The sequence below is a fragment of the Aegilops tauschii genome, chromosome 4 (genome assembly GCF_002575655.3).
Source record: "Aegilops tauschii subsp. strangulata cultivar AL8/78 chromosome 4, Aet v6.0, whole genome shotgun sequence".
NCBI lineage: Eukaryota > Viridiplantae > Streptophyta > Magnoliopsida > Poales > Poaceae > Aegilops > Aegilops tauschii.
Genome location: NC_053038.3, coordinates 205,973,653 through 205,993,044, shown reverse-complemented (window position 1 = coordinate 205,993,044; position 19,392 = coordinate 205,973,653). Strand labels below are relative to the sequence as shown.

General features: G+C 49.8%; 1 protein-coding gene across 1 annotated transcript; it reads right to left on the bottom strand.

Moving 5' to 3' along the window:
- Positions 1–347: 347 nt before the first annotated feature.
- On the bottom strand, positions 348–18,030 carry LOC109765083 (uncharacterized). Its single transcript, XM_020323866.4, has 2 exons — positions 17,600–18,030; positions 348–1,031 (listed from the first exon to the last, which is right to left on the bottom strand). Exons 1-2 carry the CDS (start codon positions 17,911–17,913, stop codon positions 566–568), a joined length of 780 nt encoding a protein of 259 aa, XP_020179455.1. The 5' UTR covers positions 17,914–18,030; the 3' UTR covers positions 348–565.
- Between the last annotated feature and the right edge of the window lie 1,362 nt (positions 18,031–19,392).

Below are 19,392 nucleotides of genomic sequence, written 5' to 3'. Positions count from 1 at the left end.
TGGGGGCGCCGCTGGAGATGCTCTAAAGAGGTGCAAGTCTCTCTCAACTTTTGTGGTGGGACTAAACTCTAGTCTCACTCACTTCACTCACATGTGTGCATGAATGGGTCAAAAGAATTTCAGAATTTTAGTTGGGCTTTGGGCCAAAGGCCTAGTAGCAAAATTCCAACAGTATAGAGAGGCCAAGGAAGATCCTCTTGGACAGAGAGATGGAGGAAAAAATCATGGGTTTAAATAATGTGATGGGGAGTGCAACCAAAGCCAAATGATTTCTCGGAGTTCACTTAAGAATTTGCTTTGGATTGTGGATGTAAGTAACTGCTCATAGAGAATGCCACAGAATGTTCTACTTACAACAGCAAACAAAGTTGATCCAGAGAGCATGTCTAAATTTTACAATATGGTGTCAGATTCAGTACAAGTGGATGCACTTCAACAAGACAACCGCAAACCACCACATCACCTCTAACTCTGGTTTAACATCTACAGTAGCTTCCATCAAGTATTACCTTACAATAATTCTCGGAAAACAACAAAGGCTCAAATCTGACTACTGCTTGAACAATCATCTTCTTTTCGTAGTTTTCTCAGAAGAGGTATCTTCATTGATGTTTCCATTAGTGGGTGGGTTTGTAAGCTCTTCCGGAATTGCAAGGGCAGAAGAGTATTGCTTAATCCTCAAAGAAATGAGAATGCTGGACACAATTCCAAATATTGGGAACAAATAAGAATAGATATGAGATTTCTTAGATCCTGTAGTGGAGGCCACCGCTGCATCAGCAAGGCTTACAATGGAAACATTCTGTAGGATCATTGGTAAACAGCCAACAATTGTAGGAAGGAGAAAATCTCTGAAAAATTCAACATCAGTGGCAGATAGAGCGTAGTTGATGATGTATGAAGGAAGAGGAGAGAATCTAGCGAGTAACACAAATTTCCAGCCATCCTTCTCAACACCTTTAACCACAACATGGAAGTACTTATTTCTTTGTAACCATTCCATTGCTGAAGTAAAATATTTGAAAATTGCCCTGGGAAAATTCGGGAAAGAACCATGAGAAATAAGGACTGGAACCAAATTACAAGCAATGAATCTACTTGTGTGCACAGACTGGAGAAGGCAAAAATCTCCCAAAAAAATTCAACATCAGTGGCAGATAGAGCAAATGATTACAACATGTAGCCATGGCTGCAGAAGCTGATAAGGCATAAAACGCGTTTCAGGACATCAATCTGCCAGATGCACATCAAAATAGAGAGTGACCAACACTGGTTCCATCTAACGTGTGAAGTGACTTCACCGAGGGTACAGTAAAGGCTAAGGGCCAGCTTGCATGGACGTTTTTTTGGTCAATTCGGGTGTAAATTACAGGCACCCGCAAAAATTCATCATTTCCAAAACCGGTTGCCATTCCTTGCCATATTAGCCCCATAAAAACCACACGGTTTGCCAAATAATACCTCTGTTCACTAATGTAAGACGTTTTGGCAGTTTCAATTTGAACCGTCAATAGAACTGCCAAAACATCTTACATTACTGAAGAGAGGCAGTACAACCGTAAAATATATCTCTCCTTTTGACCTCTGTTTTCTTTTCCCTGTTTGCTCAATCTCCAGAGGCATCAGGGCAAGGCCAGGCCGCGGCCACCTTTCAGTCCGTCTGCTTCCCTGCTGCTCCTGCCTTTCCAACCCCTCCACCCTCAAAACCCGACGCTTCTCTGCCAAGGACACCGCCCCGCCTACGTATGGAAACGACCATGGCCAGAAGATTCGCCGTCGGCCAGCAATTGCGAGAGCTATGCGTAGGGTGTGGCTGCAGCGATGAGCACCACAAGGTCGGACATGGCGGCAGTGTAGAGCCACGGGAACCCTATGGAACGATGCCGGCGAGAGGGCCTTGAACCCAGCCACCTACTATTACGATGGCGGCAGCCTTGGGAACAGCACCTCAGTGCAGATCCTCAGCGCGACGCCGTGTACCAGAGCTCGTCGGTGGCCAGGAGGACCAGCGGTCCTCGCAAGAGGGAAGCACAGTGGTGGCGCTAGGTACCGTTCAGAGCCTCGCCTGCGCGAAGAACTCCTCGACGCGGTGCGGGCAACAGTGCCACCACCGGCTCATCTACAATAAGACAATGACACTCACCTTACTCATTTCTGTCCACGCAGCCACTGGCTTCATCGTTCTCGTCAGTAACGGTGGCGCTGGCATCAAGCTTGCCGTGACGGGGCACCTGTCGATGGCGTACACGATGATGGCCAAAACGATTAGTGCTTTTGGTGCTCTTGGAGATGGATGCGCTCCCAAACAGCCTTGTACAAGGGAGAGGATTTCTGGTGGTTTCTCACTGATGGCTAGTAAAATACCGTTGTAAACTTATTCGTGTGCCCTGTTTTACAGAGTTGCCAAGCGGGGCCTGAAGAGGTCATTTTCCTTCCCCAGAGAAATGTCCGCCTGGATTCACTGTAATGTGTTCGTTGATCGGCCTTTTTGAGCTATCTTAAGGCCGCATAAGAATCTTCAAGTTCGATCAACTTTGCTGTTGAGGTGTCATACTGCACACTTTATGAACAACATGAGTTAACACGTGTACTTAAATATTTTGCATAATGTGGGTATGACTGAATTTGTTGCCCAGGAATCAAAGTAGTAGTGGCGGCTAAACACTATAGCAACCACCAATGCACAACACATTTGGAGTGTTCTAAAGGCTCCTGCCTAAGCGGCACAAGTTTCCCACGTGACTTGCAAGGAAGCGAACATCTGGCCCTTTTCAGCTAGCCAGGTTTGTTCTCCATGTACAGGTGCATATGATGTCAGACCGAGGAGTATAGCTTTATAGGTAGCAAAATCAAAATTCAGTTGGTATTCACTGCATATACTGCATCACTGACCAAAATGGAACAGAAATGGCTTCAATGCTACAAGTGTTGCATTGCCATCTGAAAGCTCCAGCTTAAGCAACCTGGTGCATCATTAATCTACAAGTCTATTGGTAAGTTTGGAAAAAGATTTAACCTCCAACACTATATACGCGGCACCTAAAATCGCATATTTTGTCCTTTACTCCAAATAGCTATGCTTCTTTCCCAACCTTCCTGGAAAATTGGGTCATTGCCGTCTTTATATCATATGTTACTAGCAATATCAGTTTTAGTATTTGCATTAAGAAGTCTAACGTGAACTGTATATACAGTATGACCAATGGCAGAGTTAGCACCCGGCAAGCCCGGGGGCCTGCCCAGGCTCCGGCGACGAATCACCATTGCTTCATAGCAGAAAATGTTAATTCAGCTAAGAGTTCCTTCGGGCAAATTCCGATCAAGTGGCCACACTTGACTCTTTCCCAGGCTTGCAGAATGGGCTGGCTCCGCCACTGAGTATGACTAGAATCTAGAAAGTGTAATGGTCCAGGTGCAATTAGTTACTACAGAAAAACCTGCTCAGCACCTTACTGAGACACTAAAATGATGAAATAAACCAGTGATACAACCTGGTGATTGGTAAAGTGAGTTCTAGCCTTCTAAGAATGTGCAGCTTCAAAGTAAACCTGTTTAAATACTACGAGACTTTTAGGTGATAAACAAGAATCAAACAATAATACAAAAGTGTTCGCACACTCATCCAAATGTCCTATGTTGGGTAAGCCCAGCTTACGTCCTTTACCACCACTCTGTTAGGGCACCCATTGTGGCGTAAAATTGTTGAGCAGAATTTCAGATTTTTGACAAAGGGTGGATTTTATTTACTCAAAATGAAGCATCAAGTACAAACATAGTGAGCAGACACCGGGCTTCTGCATAGCTAGGATGCACACAGCCAACACCAATACACACACACAAAATCTGCCGGCAAATAGAGACCAAAGCTATGCCTAAGCGAGAAAAAGAAAAACTCCGAAGAGATCAAATCCGCGATCAACAAACTATAGCAATGACCATATCCGCACCAACCATTTCTTGACACCACAAAGGAATATCGTGCTTGGGCTAGTATCTTTGCATGGTCTGAACAGCCTATTTCTAGAGCGGGAAAAGAAGCTTTACTAAAGTCCATTATTCAAGCTATTCCTACATATATTATGAGCTGCTTTCAATTGCCCGTTGATACTTGTGAGAAGTTTCGTCAGATTATTGCTGATGAGTGGTGGGGCCGTGAAGATGGGAAAAGGAAATTGCATTGGCGCTCTTTGGAGTGGCTTACTACACCTAAGGCGCTTGGTGGTATGGGCTTCCGTGACATGGCCCTTTTCAATCTTGCTATGCTTGCCAAACAAGGATGGAGGTTGTTGACGGACCCATCTTCACTATGTGCTCGTGTTTTGAAATGCCGGTATTTTCCAACATCCAATTTCTGGAACGCAATGGCACCAAGGTCTGCATCTGCTACCTGGCGAGCCATTTTGGCTGGTCGAGAAACTTTGCAAATGGGTGTCCAGTGGGGCATTGGTAATGGTGAAGATGTTTGTATTTTAACGGATCAATGGATTCCTTCATTTCCACCGCACCGTCTTCACCCACTTCTGCCTACACCTGCTACTGCCAAGGTAAAATGTCTGATTGATGAGGAGGCTGGTTCTTCGAATGAGGATTCAGTTCGGGCTTTCTTCCGTGATGACGTGGCTGCAGAAATTCTTCGCATTCCTATTAGCAGACATGGTGGTATGGACTTTGCAAGATGGCCCTTTACTAAGTATGGTGAATACACGGTACGATCAGCATATAATATGGCACGGTCGGCTCGTTTTCTTCAAACTCGCAGCAAAAGTGACTTTGGTCTATCCTCGAGTTTAGCTGTTGAGGAGAAGAATTGGAAGGCCATTTGGTCTATAAAAGCTCCCAATAAAATGAAAGTTGTCCTATGGCGTTTTGCTCAAGATTGTCTTCCATCAGGAGCACAATTACAACGACGACATATCCCCGATGCTGCGTGTTGCTGTTTCTGTGGTTGTCTGGAGAGTGTGGAGCATGCATTTCTATTCTGTCCGCGTGCAAGAGCCGTATGGGATGCGATCAAGGAGTGGGCACATATCCAACTATGTCGTTCTACTTTCAGAAATACTAAGCAGTGGCTATTTGAATTCCTTGACAGATCTTCAGACAAGGAAATCACAATACTGGCTGTGTCCTTTTGGTATATTTGGGAAGCACGTAATGACGCGCGACACTCACTGGAAATTCCAAATTCTCGTCATACGATGGAGAAAATCCGTGCTTACACTAACCTGATATTGCAGCACCTTTTCAATCATGTACCTGTGATCAGGCGTGAGTCTTCCTCATCCAACACTATGTGGACTCTGCCGCCGCCAGGTGTGATTGTCATCAATTCAGATGCTGCAATTTTTTCAGAGATTAATATGTCAGGGGCTGGTGTGGTGGCCCTGAACCATGAAGGAGCATGTATGGTAGCATGTACTGAACCTATCCATGGGGCATTGGAGCCTGAACTTGCGGAGGCTTTGGCTTTATGAAGAGCTGTGTATCTGGCCCGAGAAGAACAATTCTCCAAAGTGATATTTGCCTCAGATTGCCAGTCACTGGTTACTAGGATTAATTCAAGTATCTCTGACCGTTCCTCCATTGGTACTGTGGTCAACGATATAAAGTTTGCTTCAAGGAGCTTTGTGTCTGTGGTGTTCAAGCATGTCCGTCGGCAAGTGAATATAGCCGCTCATCTGTTAGCTAAGTCTTGTAAAAATTTGTCTAGTGTTGTTGTTTTCCATTCTACTCCGGAGTGTATCCGGGAGACCCTTTGTAACTTTGTCTAAGTGTTTAATAAAGTTGACGTTCTATCAAAAAAAAAGAATACGAGGATCTTCAACAGCAACACCTTCACGAAGGGAGGGATACTCGAGCGCCGCCATCACCGGATCAAACTACCAAGGCCAAAGTATAGGTTTTCGCCCTAAAGAACCAGTCTGAGCATATCCTAGCAATGCAGGTAACAACGCAAAAATATCGCCATTGCTAGGTATAACCAACTCAAATCAGACCTAGGTATTCACCCCGGAGCTCGAGACCGTGTACTCAAGAAGTACCACCATCAAAGTCAATCATGTCTGCGGTTGGTGTGGCGGCGGAGGAGGTGGCTGTTGGGGATGCGGCTGGGGCGCATAGGGCCCGACGAGGAAGGCCCTGATGCCCGCCACGGCCTGCCGTAATTCCAGGATTGCGGCTGTCATCTGCTCCAGGGTGAGGACGAGGGCGGACGGCGCCGGGGCAGAGGGTGCAATCGCCCCTGAGGACGCCAGCACGCCCAGTGCCGGCGCGCCTGCTGCGTGGGGCAGCAGCGCCGATAAAGACGCTGGTGGCGGCGGGTAGGTGTGCGGCGGCGGCGGGTGGGAAGAACTCGATGGAGGGCTGGACATGATCGAACCCGGGAAAGCTGATACCAGATTGTTATGTGGCTGCTAGGAGGGCGAGAGGGCCGGCCGGGGGCCTTTTGCCCACGGCCGGGCAAGAGGGAAGGGATTTCCTTCTTGATTCTTGCTTGATTAGATTGATACATCTCCTCTCTTTATATAGAGGTTTACTTGACTCCCAAGCAAGGCTTACTTGACCCCTAAGCAAGCGACCCTTATCTCTAATTAACCCTAAGACTAACAGGCTATACCGCCAGCCCAGGCCCATTACGTACTCTAACACATGTGTTATCGCCACCACTTTCCCGCGAACATAGCAACTGGAAGCGCTGGGCTAGAAAACCGACCGTCACTGTTGCACAATCATACCCTCTGCGTCAAGCCGTCGTCCATAGATTGCATCTCACCATCAAATGAATTTACCAAATCTATAGAGTAACCCTCGCAAAGACCTTTCGGTGGCTATCGCAATCCGAAGCGAGGCCGCCATCGCAGGCGGAAGTGGTCACCGCATGGACCAACACTGACGGCGGAGCACCTCGCCGTTGACTGCCACCTCACCAGAGAGAGCTCTGCCCAAGGGCCGACATTGTCGGACAGGAGCACGAAAGGCAGATCTGTCCACTCGCCGCTTGCCAAGAACCAGAGGGCCACAACCCGCCTACGCACATCACCCATGGCCCCTGGCCCACCTCCACCGAAGCGCTCGACGACCAGGACCCAACGCCTAATGCCATGCACTGGAGCAGCCGCCCCTGAGCACCCGTGTGCAGCTCCGGCCGAGCCCGCACGATCGCAATTGGGCCTAGCTGCCGGATCAAGCAAAGTGCATGACACGCGCCGAAGGTCGGAAGCCGCCGGATCAGCGACCAGAACGCTGAAGGGCGCACAGGGATCGCGCGCACGCCGTTGATAGCCGTCATGGAGCTCACGCTAGCCGGGGCAGCCATGGCCACGCCATAAAACGAGGCAACGATGCAAGCCAAAGGAGGCCAGGACCAGCCGCGGACAGCGGGCCAGGCATTGGTGTTGGCGTGAGACAAGCGGTGAGGGAGGAGCACGCACACGCGGGTGGGCTCCCACCGCCGCTAGTCACCACAAGGGGCTTTGCCCTGGCGACTCCAGCTCGCTGCGGCGAGGGACGGGGCAGGCGGAGGGAGACTAGGCGGGGTGGCCACCCGAGTCGCCTGCATGGACGACGCGGGACCTGTGCGTGTATTTCGGATCCCTTGTTACTTTCTTTCCCTCTTGTACAACAACTCCTACTTTGTGATAAATAGATAAATCCAAACTAGTCCAGAAGCACACAGAAAGGCTGAGATTTCTGAGTAAATGTGTAATTTTGCCCGCACCTAACTCTAGAAAACCTTGCAATCACCTAAGAGACGCAGACTAAGGCATAGCCTAGTGGTGGGAAGGGGTTGATGCCTTCCCACCCACCCAGGTTCAAGGCATGGTACTTGTAATTTGGGTTTCACCAATTATACTGTAGGGGGTTCCCTTACAGTCTTTCTATCAAAAAAAATCACCTAAGAGACCAAACCTTAGTTCTAAAGTGGCAGAGCTTTAAGGGTTACAAATATGTCAATGAATAGACTCAAGAAAGGAAGAAATAAAGGGATGTACCCTCTTGTTAGCCCTATGCTTCAGCAACGCAAAATCCCCCTTAAATCTAGCCAGCCACAAATTGTGTGAAGGTTGCACCCCTCTGAACAACTTATCATTCCTTTCTTTCCAAATATTCCAAGCTGACACAGAAAACACCTCCATAAACATAGGTTTGAGCCATGCTCTTCGCCCTTAATGCATCAATTCAGATATATCCTCTGTGTTTGGCCATAAGATGTCTAGCGTTTCGCAACAAGCAAAGGCAAACTCAAAGTGGAAGAAATGATGCATTAGGGTTTCCTTCAGGGTGGAGTGCACATCAAGCGGTTAAAATTATCCTCAGTTATTCTGTAATGTCTGTGTTTCAGCATATTCCTGGTATTCAGCCTATCAACCATCAAAAGCCACACAAAAACTTTCCACTTCATATTTCCGCTGGACCTCCAGATCGATAGGAACACTTAATCTGCCTGAGCACCATTGAAGCAACAGGAGTAGAACCTTGTAGAAGAAAATGATTTTCCCCAAATGCATCTCTAGACATCATGATTCTCACTGCTAGGGTTGACCTATGTAGGGGTGGGCATTCGGTAGAAACCAAAAATTCGGTTTATACTATTCGGGTTTTTTTTCAAATTCGGTTTACAAAAATGCTAACCAAAAATAATACCTTAAAACAGCTACGAAATTTCGGTTAACCGTTTAATTCGGTTTGGTTATCATTTTTTACCAAACATTTACTTCCCTACCTAAGAAGATGTGAGCGCATCTCCGCTGAGCGCCACCGCCTTCTTATGTAACTGAGCAAACTATCACCTTGAGCTTAAGGAAGCGATGTGGGACTAAACAAACCCGCTGCACACTTCACCAATGCTCAAAAGCATTCGTTATTGCGTCTGGGCCATGCAATTTAGATAGAAGGCCCATTATGACGCAAAAGGCCTAGTGTAGTTGGCTGGCTTAACTCGCACATGGGTTAGCTAAAAAAACTCGCACGTGGGCTGTTCGTACACAGTATGCTGTGAGGCCGCGAGTGGTGGCTACTCGCTAGCGACGACTTGGCGAGACGCGTGACGCGCGGAGGCTCAATAGGACTAGCTTCGGTTTTTCTTTCGGTTATACAGTTCCACACCGAACCGAGTGATTTGCGTTCGGTTATCATACAGGAAAACCGAATTTTACTGAACCAGCCGTAAAAACCAAAAATTCAGTTTTTTCGGTTTCAGTTTCGGTTCGGCATTCGGTTACTTGGTTTTTATGCCCACCCCTAGACCGCACTCAGGTCCTGAAGATGCTGAACCTCTTGCCTGGCCTGCAGGGAAAGAGGTAGGTGAAAAATCTCACTTACAGTGTTTGCTGAGAGCATGTCCAGAACAAATATATCCTCAGCCCTAGCAAAAGAGTAGGCTCTGGGGTGCGAGTTAGAAGTATATCATCTTGCCACAAGTCTTTCCAGAAAAGGACAATATAACCATTGCCAACATCCACTTTAGTGACTCCTCTATAGTCATCAGGTAATTAAGACACATCTCTCCACCAAGACGAGCTAGAGTGTGGTATTTTATCCTCATAATACGATGCCCAGATGAGTTGCAGCCAAGGCACATCCTCTCTGTTATAGAACTTATGTAGGTATTTGAGCAACAACCCCTGATTCTGTATTTTGATGTTGATAACTCCCAAGACTACCTTTATCTTTGGGTTGACACACCAGATCCCAGGCAGCAAGAGAGTTACATTTCATTCCATCACCAGTTTTCCTCCTCTAGAGGCATCAACTTGTACTGAGTGCACAACTATTCTTGGTTGTACTGAGAGTGCACATCGCATACATGGCCAAGGAGGTAAGAGCATCTCCAGCCGCGCCCTCAACAGGCCCTCCCCAGGCGATTTTTCCGCGCCGGCGCCCAAAAATCGGCCTAGTCGCGCCCCCAAGAGCCCGTTTTTCGCTGGTTTGGGCGAAAACTGGCGCCGGCGGACCCAGGCCGAACCCGGCGCGCTGGGGGGCGCCCGGGGGCGCCAGGGTGAGCGATTTTGGCGCAAAAGAGGATGGGCCCGCCGAGTCAGCGAGACGTCACTTCGTCGCCCTCATCGCCTCGGTTCCCGCGGGAATCAATGCGGAGGCTGCCGCGCTGGTCAGCCTCCATTGATGCCTCACGGGCGGCGCAGTGAACGCGCCGCGACGCGCGTCCCGCCACGCGTCGCCCGGCATGCAGCCCGTCGCCGCCCAGCTACGGCTATAAAAGGCGACCCCCCGCCGGTGGACACCACAGCTCTCATTTCCCACCTCTCCGGCGCAAAAAGCAACACTCTCCCCTCTTCCCGCCGGCGAGAAAGATGGCCGAGAGGTACCCAGGCGACGGCGGGGCGGTGAACGGCTTCGGCCGCCGCCACCTCCAATAGCCGGAGGCGCGCCTGCTCTACAAGGCCGAGTACCCGGCGCCCCCGGACATGCAGGTGCCGGGGACGTGGAGGCTGAGCGTCGGCGGCGTCCTGGTGCCACCGGTGCCCGAAGGGACGGCGCGGCGGGCCGAGAACGCCCGCATCCGCTCGTCCCTGACGGAGGAGCAGCGGAACGAGCCGCGCTACGCCGCCAACAGCCACACCCTCTGGACCATGTACTTCCAACGCCGCCGCAAGGAGCAGATCGCCTCCACCAACGGCGTCATCCCGCGGGGCCGCCTCAACGCCGACGGGCGGCGTGAGTGGTGGGGCGTGCCAGGCCGCACCCTCGAGGCCGTCCTCAACCACATCGAGACCGGCAACGTGCCGCGCCTCGAGTACCCGCCACGGCCGTCCTTCTCTCGCCGCCGAGGTAGCTCCTGGACGCCGCGGCGGATGGAACCGGGGCCGTCCTCGTCGTCAGGCTCCGGCTCGCCGGCCACGCTCCACCCCGTCAAGCCCGAGCCGAAGGAGACGCCACTCGGGCGCCGAACACGCAGCGGCGCCCTCGTCATCAACGAGGGTGCCCGGCCCTCCCCACGCGGTTCCCTTCGCCTGGTCGGGCCGAAGCCAGAGCCGTGGCTGCTCCCGGTGAAGCCGGAGCACGCCGAGATGGCGGCCCCTGACGACGAGTCCACCCTCAAGTGGGTGAAGGAGGACTACGTCCGGGAGCAGGTACGCCGCCAGCGCCGAGCGTACGCGGAGCTCCAGGCCCGGCGCCGCGGGTGCGAGGAGGGCGGCGTCATCGTCCTCGACCGCGACGAGGAGGACGAGGCCGGGCCGTCCAGCGCGCCACCGCACCTCGGTGACCCTGGCCAGGGCTGCAGCAGGGACGGCGCCGGCCCAAGCCAGGCGCGCGACGACGACGACGATGATGGCGACGGCGGCGACTACACCCGCTTCTACAGGCTTCTCGGCATGTAGACGACGGCGGCGGCGGTGGCGGCTAGGCGTAGTTTGCAAGTTTTCATGTTTTTGTACAAATTTCAATGAAGTTTCGCCGAGTTTGCATATATTTGTACGCAACATCGCCGAACCCGGGGCGACCTGTGGGCCGACGACTGGGAACAAAGTTGCCCCCACGTGCCAATCTAGCGCCGGCTCGCCCCCAGGCGGCTCTTTTTCGGCGGCCTGGGGGGCCGAACGGCTGGAGATGCTCTAAGCACCGAGTTCATCAAAGTGAGCTTGGCCCCATAGAAGAGCAGACACGTAGTGGTGGCGAGCCTTCTCTCCATGGAAGCTACCAACGGCATAATATCAGAAACAGTGGGTCGAGTAGTGCCCATGGGTAAACCCAGATAAGTAAACGAGATCGAGCCAAGCACACATCCAAAGATACTGGCTAGATAACTCTAGCCTGGCACCACATTCAAAGGGGTCGGAGTGGATTTCTGGAAGTTGATGCGGAGACCAATGGATGTTGCATATTTTACCAAGATCTCTTTCATACGGCTAGCTTGAACAAGGCACGGAGACATCAACATCACCATAATCGTATCATCGGCATACTGAGTCACTAGAAATTAGCATCAGCCGATGGAATGGGTAATTTGATCCAGTCATTCATCAACTCTTTGTTGATCACCGACTGCAAGAGATCAGCCGCAAGCACAAAGATCAATGGCCAGAGAGGATCACGCTGTCGCACTCCACCATTGCAAACAAACTGTCTGCTGGGGGTGCCATTCAATAAAACAGATGACTTGCCAGAGGAGAATATACACTTGATCTAGCCTAACCACTTCTCATAAAACCCCATGTGCTTCATAATGGCAATCAATGGTTCATGCTCAATCATGTCAAACGCTTTGGCAAAATCCAACTTAAGAATAATAATCTCTCCCAGACACTGATGAATTAACTCGAACGCCCATGCCAGATAGTCTTGAATCATGCGCCCTTTAAGGAGGTCATACAGGTTCCTATGAACAATGCGTAAAATCACTTTCTGAAGACGATTAGCAAGAAGCTTCGTGATAATCTTCAAACAACAGTTAAGCAATGTAATAGGATGAAAGTCGCTAGCAGTTTCAGGCGAATGGATCTTGGGAATCAAGAGTAATAAGCTCGGCATTAGGTGTTGTCAAGCGATGTAATAGGACGAAAGTCGCTAGCAGTTTCAGGCGAATGGATCTTGGGAATCAAGAATAATAAGCTCGGCATTAGGCACTCAAGGTCAAGATGTCAGCATGAAAATCCATGCAAAGCTGATAGAAGTCTTGCTCAATGAGGTGCCAACAAGATTTCAGAAAACACCCGTTGAATCCATCTGGGCCCGATGCTCCTCAAGCCCATCCACTCTTGTCATGACCGAAACCAAACCAAACTGCATATTAACCGGATCAGACTGACCAAGTCTTTCCTTGAAAGCCTGAAACAGAATAGCCTCCTTTCCAACATGGTCTGTCACTACAGTGTTGTCAGGTAGCTGCAGAGAAGCAACGGAATCAGAACAATATTGTTCAGTTGCTATTGAATGAGAAAATTGTATTACCATCTCTGAACTGAAAGTGTCGCACCATACAACGTTTTTTCCATTATAGCTGCTTATAGTTCAGCAATCTTAACAGATGATTTATCAGAATAGCCCTGAAGTTACATTCAGGTGTGGTGAGTTCCCTTCTCTCTTCTAGGTCATCAATTTCCAGCAGAGCCCAATTGGTGTTTTCAATAAGCAACTATAAATGGGAAATACCTCTACTCCAATGTTTGAGAGCATATCTCAATCTCTCTAGTTTTTTATGAGCAACGCAGCTAATTTTTTGCAAAGCAAGGTTTGGACCAGGAGGAATGCCCCACTTCATGAAAGCCATGATGATCCACCCAGAAGTTTCCGAACCTAAAAACTTTGCTTTTTGGCACTGCAGATTCAATAGGCACTACAAAAGGTACGTGATCTGACACTGGTTTGCACTATGGCGACACTATTGTATTAGGATAATTAGAGGTCCAATTAACAGAGGTAAAATACCAGTCCAGTTGCTCAAGAGGGGGCAAGTTCTGCATGTCCATGTAAACGATCTACCGTTGATAGGCAATTCCATAAGGGATTGGGTGGGGATGAAATCATGAAATAAAAGCATATCATTGGCATTACCTCCAGGTTTATTACAATTTTCAGGGCTAAGGATGAAATTAAAATCACCTAGGAGCAGTCAGTCCTCATTATCTGAGATATCAAGATCAAAAAGCCTGAGGTAAAAAGCTCCCTATCCGAGCCACCACAAGGGCCAAAGATATTCACCAGTTTCCAAGAAGTGTTTGATTGTGTAGAGGTAAAATGCACACCTAGCGCAAAGGATTCAGTAAACACACTAACCCCATCGAAAACAACACTATTCCAAATAGTAATTAACCCTCCAGAAGCCCAGCGGAGGAGATAAACTGGTCAAATCTCTTAGGACATGACTACTTAATAAACGATCGATCAAAAGACTAGCGCTTGGTTTCTTGCAAACAAACGATAGCACAACCGCTTGTATCAATAGCATTTCAGGTAGCTAGTTGCTTGTCCTCAGAATTTATTCCCCAAACGTTCCAGCAAAGGACGTTCCAGATCTTGAATCTTGGCATGGAACTACTTGGGGGAGGACGAAGATGAGCCATCCTGAAGACTGGCTAGCAGCTTCTTCACGGAGAGCTCCTCGAGAGGGACATCACACATCCTGGTGCCAACATTCTGCATAGTGACAATGGTGGTAGGAGGGATCCAATCACGAACGGCAGACTGAACACCAGTTGAGCCAAGTAGGGCAGTCTTGGCCTTGGCAGGTGGCCTAGCAGCCGACACGTTCCTGTCCTTGACCTTGGAAGCAGTTACTTCCATATGAGTCAGCTGGTTGACCTTGAAACCATCATATCTGGTCGAACTAGAGCTGTGCCTAAGGTAAGTCGTGTCAACATGGAGCTGCTCATTGTGTTCCGCATTCTGCAGTGCAGTCCAAAGAGAAGCAACCACGACAGGCTCAGAGGTCTGAACACCAACAGCACGCTCAACCACATGTTCAGAGACAGGCGCGGGAGAGTTTAGGTTTGATAGTTGGACCAAAACTTCTTCCCTTCGCTTACTTGGGCTATCAAGAGGCCTAACAAGACCAGTCCCCTTTGTAGAAGTCCCCTTGATCTAAAGTCCATTAAAACCGACCACTGGCGTTGAGAGGCCCAGGACAGTCCAAATTGTAAGTGTTGCCTCCATGAGCCGGCAAGAACTCCAAGTAATGAGTAGCAGACCGCCAAACATCAAAATCCAGCACAAATCCATCAACCAAGCGAGTGTCAAAGCAGAAATCAAAGCTCTGGTTCTCAGGACGAATATTGTTAATAATAGCCAAGCAAACACTATCAACCTGTGTTCTGATAAGGGCAAATGGGTTGAGAGGGAAACATGCTCCTTCAGAACAGGTGCAGCTGTGATATGAGGTGTAGATTAATTTTATCATACAGCCAATCCAACCCAACACAGGTGCATCAAACGGAATCATGAGTGTTGAGGATGCACCTCCAGCCCTGACAAAAAATAACTGAGCATTGTACACACCATTAATAAAATTGTCAGTTGCAGCTTCCACCTCAGCATATTCAGACCAGACATCAGAAAGATTGTCCTGAATGTTGTGCTCTTGAGGCACTCCATCCATAGGAGACTGCCCATAATATCCAAAGTACCTTCTAAAGCTAAACCAGTATACTACGGGGGATTACTGGCAAAAAAACAGCCATTGTCCTGCACACCCTCATGATCCTGTGGAACAGCATTCCAGGCTGCCTCTGCCTGAATCATTTGTGCCTTCGTTGCATCAATCCTAGCCTACTGCATGGGCATGCAATATGGCAATTTATACGGATGAGGTGATGCGTTTAGCAGTGGGGGAACATCTTCATTGTCAACCACGTCCGGTATGATGTTCTTGCCATTAAGGACATACACAGGAACAGGCCAAGATCTCCCCAATTCAGGAAGCAAACCCCACACAAGTGACCAGCAGACTGTGGGGGCATAGACTTATTATGCCTAGGGCGAAACCAAAGTTTCCCAAAATTTAACACTGCTTTGTGAACGTAGTGATCCATCTGATAGTCAAACGGGAATGCCAGAAACATAATCCAAGCCTCATACTCAAAAGCAGGTGTTCTCATTCCAGTCCTTGATCATGCGGGAGTAAAGAAAACAATGAATCTTCAGTGAATGGGTGGAGCCCCTCTCTGATCAGATTATAACGGGTATTGACATCCTGAAGTGCAATACAACCGATTCCAAACGGATAAACAAAATCATCAAGAACTGCAAACCCAAAACCATCCCTAATAATGCAGCACACCTCAGCAAGCCTAAAACCCAAAAACCCTTCTGATGGAGGTGTAGAAGTGCATGCTCTAGCCAATGCAACCAAAAGACAAATCTGATGGAAGAGACAAGGCAATACATTTATACTAAAAAGCACGGACACGGCAGGAATTGCCGATTGGCCGTGTCTACACGGCGGGATACGGCGACACGGCGGGATACGGCTGGATACGCGTATCCCCCAGTATCCCCTGATTTTTGATTAAAAAAAAGAAAAAAGCCCAGGGACACGGCGGGACACGTACGTGACACGGACGGGATACGGCCCGGCCCAAAAACAGCCATGGCCCAAAACGAAACCCTATTTTTGCAGGAATAGCACGCAGCTCTCCACACATGCAACAACGAGGGACTCCCAGTCCCAGGTCCCAGTCTCTTCTGGATCGAAGCCGCCACCTCCTGGAACGAAGCCGCCGCCGCCGCCGTCGGCGATGCTTGGATCCGACCGGCCACCACTACCCCCACACCAGGAGGCAGCAGCCTCTTCTCCTGATGGCAGGTAACCCTCCCCAATCCCTGAACTAACAGCCTCTCCTCCACTTCTTGACCTGTTTTATTCAGATTTGATCTTCCATTAAGCTGCTGGATGTTGTGCTTGCTGCTTGCTAGCTGCTGCTCTTTGAATGCCTGTAGATTGTAGTAGTAGTGTACTACACTACTAGTGTAGTACTGCTTGTCTGCTTCAGTGCTTCTTTTTGCTAGCTTAATATCATCCTGCTCTTGAATGCTTGTAGAGCATGGCACCTGGGAGTGGCACAGCCGGTAGCCAATCGTCCGTGGGTGAGAGTGAAGGGCAGTCTGGTCCTGGTGTTTTGCAAGATGCAACTTGCAATGACATGGTGGGACAAGGATCAATCAAGCACTTGATAAAAGAGACACCGAATGGGGCAGTATCTCTATTCTAATCTTTTTCTCCTTTATTTTCTGTATTAACTCTATATTACATGACATATTTTTATTTTATTTTATATATGCTCACCGTATCCCCGAATGGCTGTTTTTGGAAAATGCCGTATCCCGTATCCCCGTATGCGTATCCCCGACTTTCCGTTCCCATGTCCGTGCTTTTTAGTGAGATCACCATGATGTGTCTCCATGATGGGATGGTCGTTGACCACCATGATGTGCCTCCAGACGCGATGATCAGGCCTTCTCTCATAAGTGAGAGCCCACCAGAGCAAACTCGAAGGGGCGCACCGAGAAGTTCGCCATTGGAGCAGATAAAGCAGCAAGTAGGTGTCTCTTCGCACGCGGGTGGATGATGTGTTGATGTTGTGGCGGCGGTGGCGTCGACGGTGATGGTGGTTTCTAGGCGCAAGAAGCAGAGCTTGGGGGTTGTGGAATTAGCTGCGTCAGAGCGGCAAGGGACAATGGGAAGGTGCCACGTCGGTGCAACTCGGGATTCTCTATTTCACAACCCAAACTTTCCTCTGTGGATAACCCCTTTTACAATTTATTAAATTCATAACAGAATGGATATTTTTGGCGTCACAATCCCTCTTGACCCTGTGCCTATGTGAACCAACCTTATGATATTTGCATGACCATATGAGTCAAGGTTGCAGTAATTCAACATGAAGCAAGGAATCATGTAACGTTTCAACTCCAAGGCGTAAGCAAGCAAGGAACATCGTTCTTCTCAACATTATTGACCTGGGCACCACGATCGGTGCCAAACAGCCTCAAAATTTGAGATCACACACACACACACACACACACACACACACACACACACACACAGGTAGCGGTTGATAGATCTCGACTCCCATGCACAGCCCAAAACACTTGATCTAACACAACAAAAAGGCAGGGATGTAGTAAAACGAAGGAGGCGTGTCTAGACCTGCCGATCCAGAAGGAGAGCGACGCGCCAAGGATTTTGGCGCAGAAGACGCAAACAACGCCAGGGAGGAACCCGAAGAAGAGCGCAGCGGCGCCCTCGAAGAAGATGGCGTAGGGTGGGCATAGCGCGAGCGTGAGCGCGTGGGCGGCGACGTGAGCGGGTGCCGCCCAGGGCCCCAGCGCACCCCTCCCGCGCCTGAACACCGCGACCGCCGCCTCCACATCCCAACTGTACCGCCGCCCCGCTGATACCGCGACTGCCACCGCCGCGAACGCCACCACCCCTCGTGCCCACCCGTTGGTCGTCCTCGCCATTGCTGCCGGTCGGTGAAGCCGCTGCTTGGAGCAGCGTTTGTTGTGTCTGTGAAACGCCGCGACGGCGGCGGCGTGCGGCGAGAAAGCAACTAAAATGGGGCACGCAGCCGCTGGTGACGTGGTTTGGCCGCCATGAACGGTCAGATCGGAATCTCACGGTTTGGATCCCGCTACGCCATCAAGCAAGTAGATTAAGAGCAACACCAACCGCTCGCATCTCTAGCGGATCCCGTAAAAGCTCGCCGGGCCGCATTTTTCCAGCGGCTTTACAGGGCGAACAAAAATTGACGGTCTGAACAGGCCCGCTAAAAACGGCCCAGATCGTAAAAGTTTTACGGAAAGCCCTTAAAGCACCCCCGAATCCCACTTATATACCGGATCCAGCCGATTTTAGGGTATCCGTCCGCCATTTCCCTTATCCTCTCCGCCGCAAATCCTCTCCACTCCGGCGAGAAATCCCTCTCCTCGGCAGCCGTTTGCGCCGCTCGTACCCACTATAGCAGATCTGTGATGTCGTGCGCAGGTGGTGGAAGGGGTGGCCGAGGGGGGTTCCGCGGCCGCGAGCCGCCTCGCAAGCGCCGCAACGATGGTGAGGCGGGGAGCTCCTTCCTCCGCCCGCCGGTGGAGGAGTTGCGTCGTGCCCAGGCGCGCGGGTGTGGAGCAACTTCAATCGCCTCGGCCGGATCTTGGACCCCACGATCCAGCGCCACTGGGTGGCCGAGCGTGCCTAATTCGAGGCGAAAGAGGCGGCGGCCGCCGGGGACGAAGTTGTAGTGACGCGGGTGGACGCATTGAAGGAGGAGTGCCAGCTCGCCTTTGTTCTCCCCAACTCCCTCATGGAGCACCACCTCGACGTCCGCAAGTCTGGTGATGGTGATGGTGACGATGATTAGAACTCCGATGACGAGTAGTTTAAGTTTAAGTATGATCTAGTTTTAGTTTGAAGTATGTTTTTATGAACTATGTTTATGTGGCGTGGTATGAACTATGTTTAATTTTCGGTTTATTAAGCTTGTATAAACTATGTTTATGTGGAACTCCAGTGATGTTTAATGGCGTGAACTACTAGTTTGAATATCAAGTGGAACTTCGGTGATCTTTGCTGGATCTATTAAGTCTCCGTGTTCGCCGCACCGCAAATTTCGTTTACGGGTACTGTAAACGATATTTGTCGGACGGTGGTCTGTGGGATCGGCTAGAGATGCTCTAAAAACCTTCTCGTAAACTGAGTTTTTCATTGATAGTTGTAGCATGGGGTTACAAACACTTACAAAGCCATGTGCGCAAATAGGCATGGTAGCAAGCGAAAGAGCGGAACATAGGACGGGGGGGTGCTCAGCTCCCCAACAACTACAAACTAAGTGTCGGGTAGGATGTTTCTAAGCCGGGTGGCGCCAGCCTTAGCCCATAGGCACGCCTCGGATACCAGAGATGTGGGTGACCGAAGGTCGGTCGTCGAAGATGCATCCATTACGATGC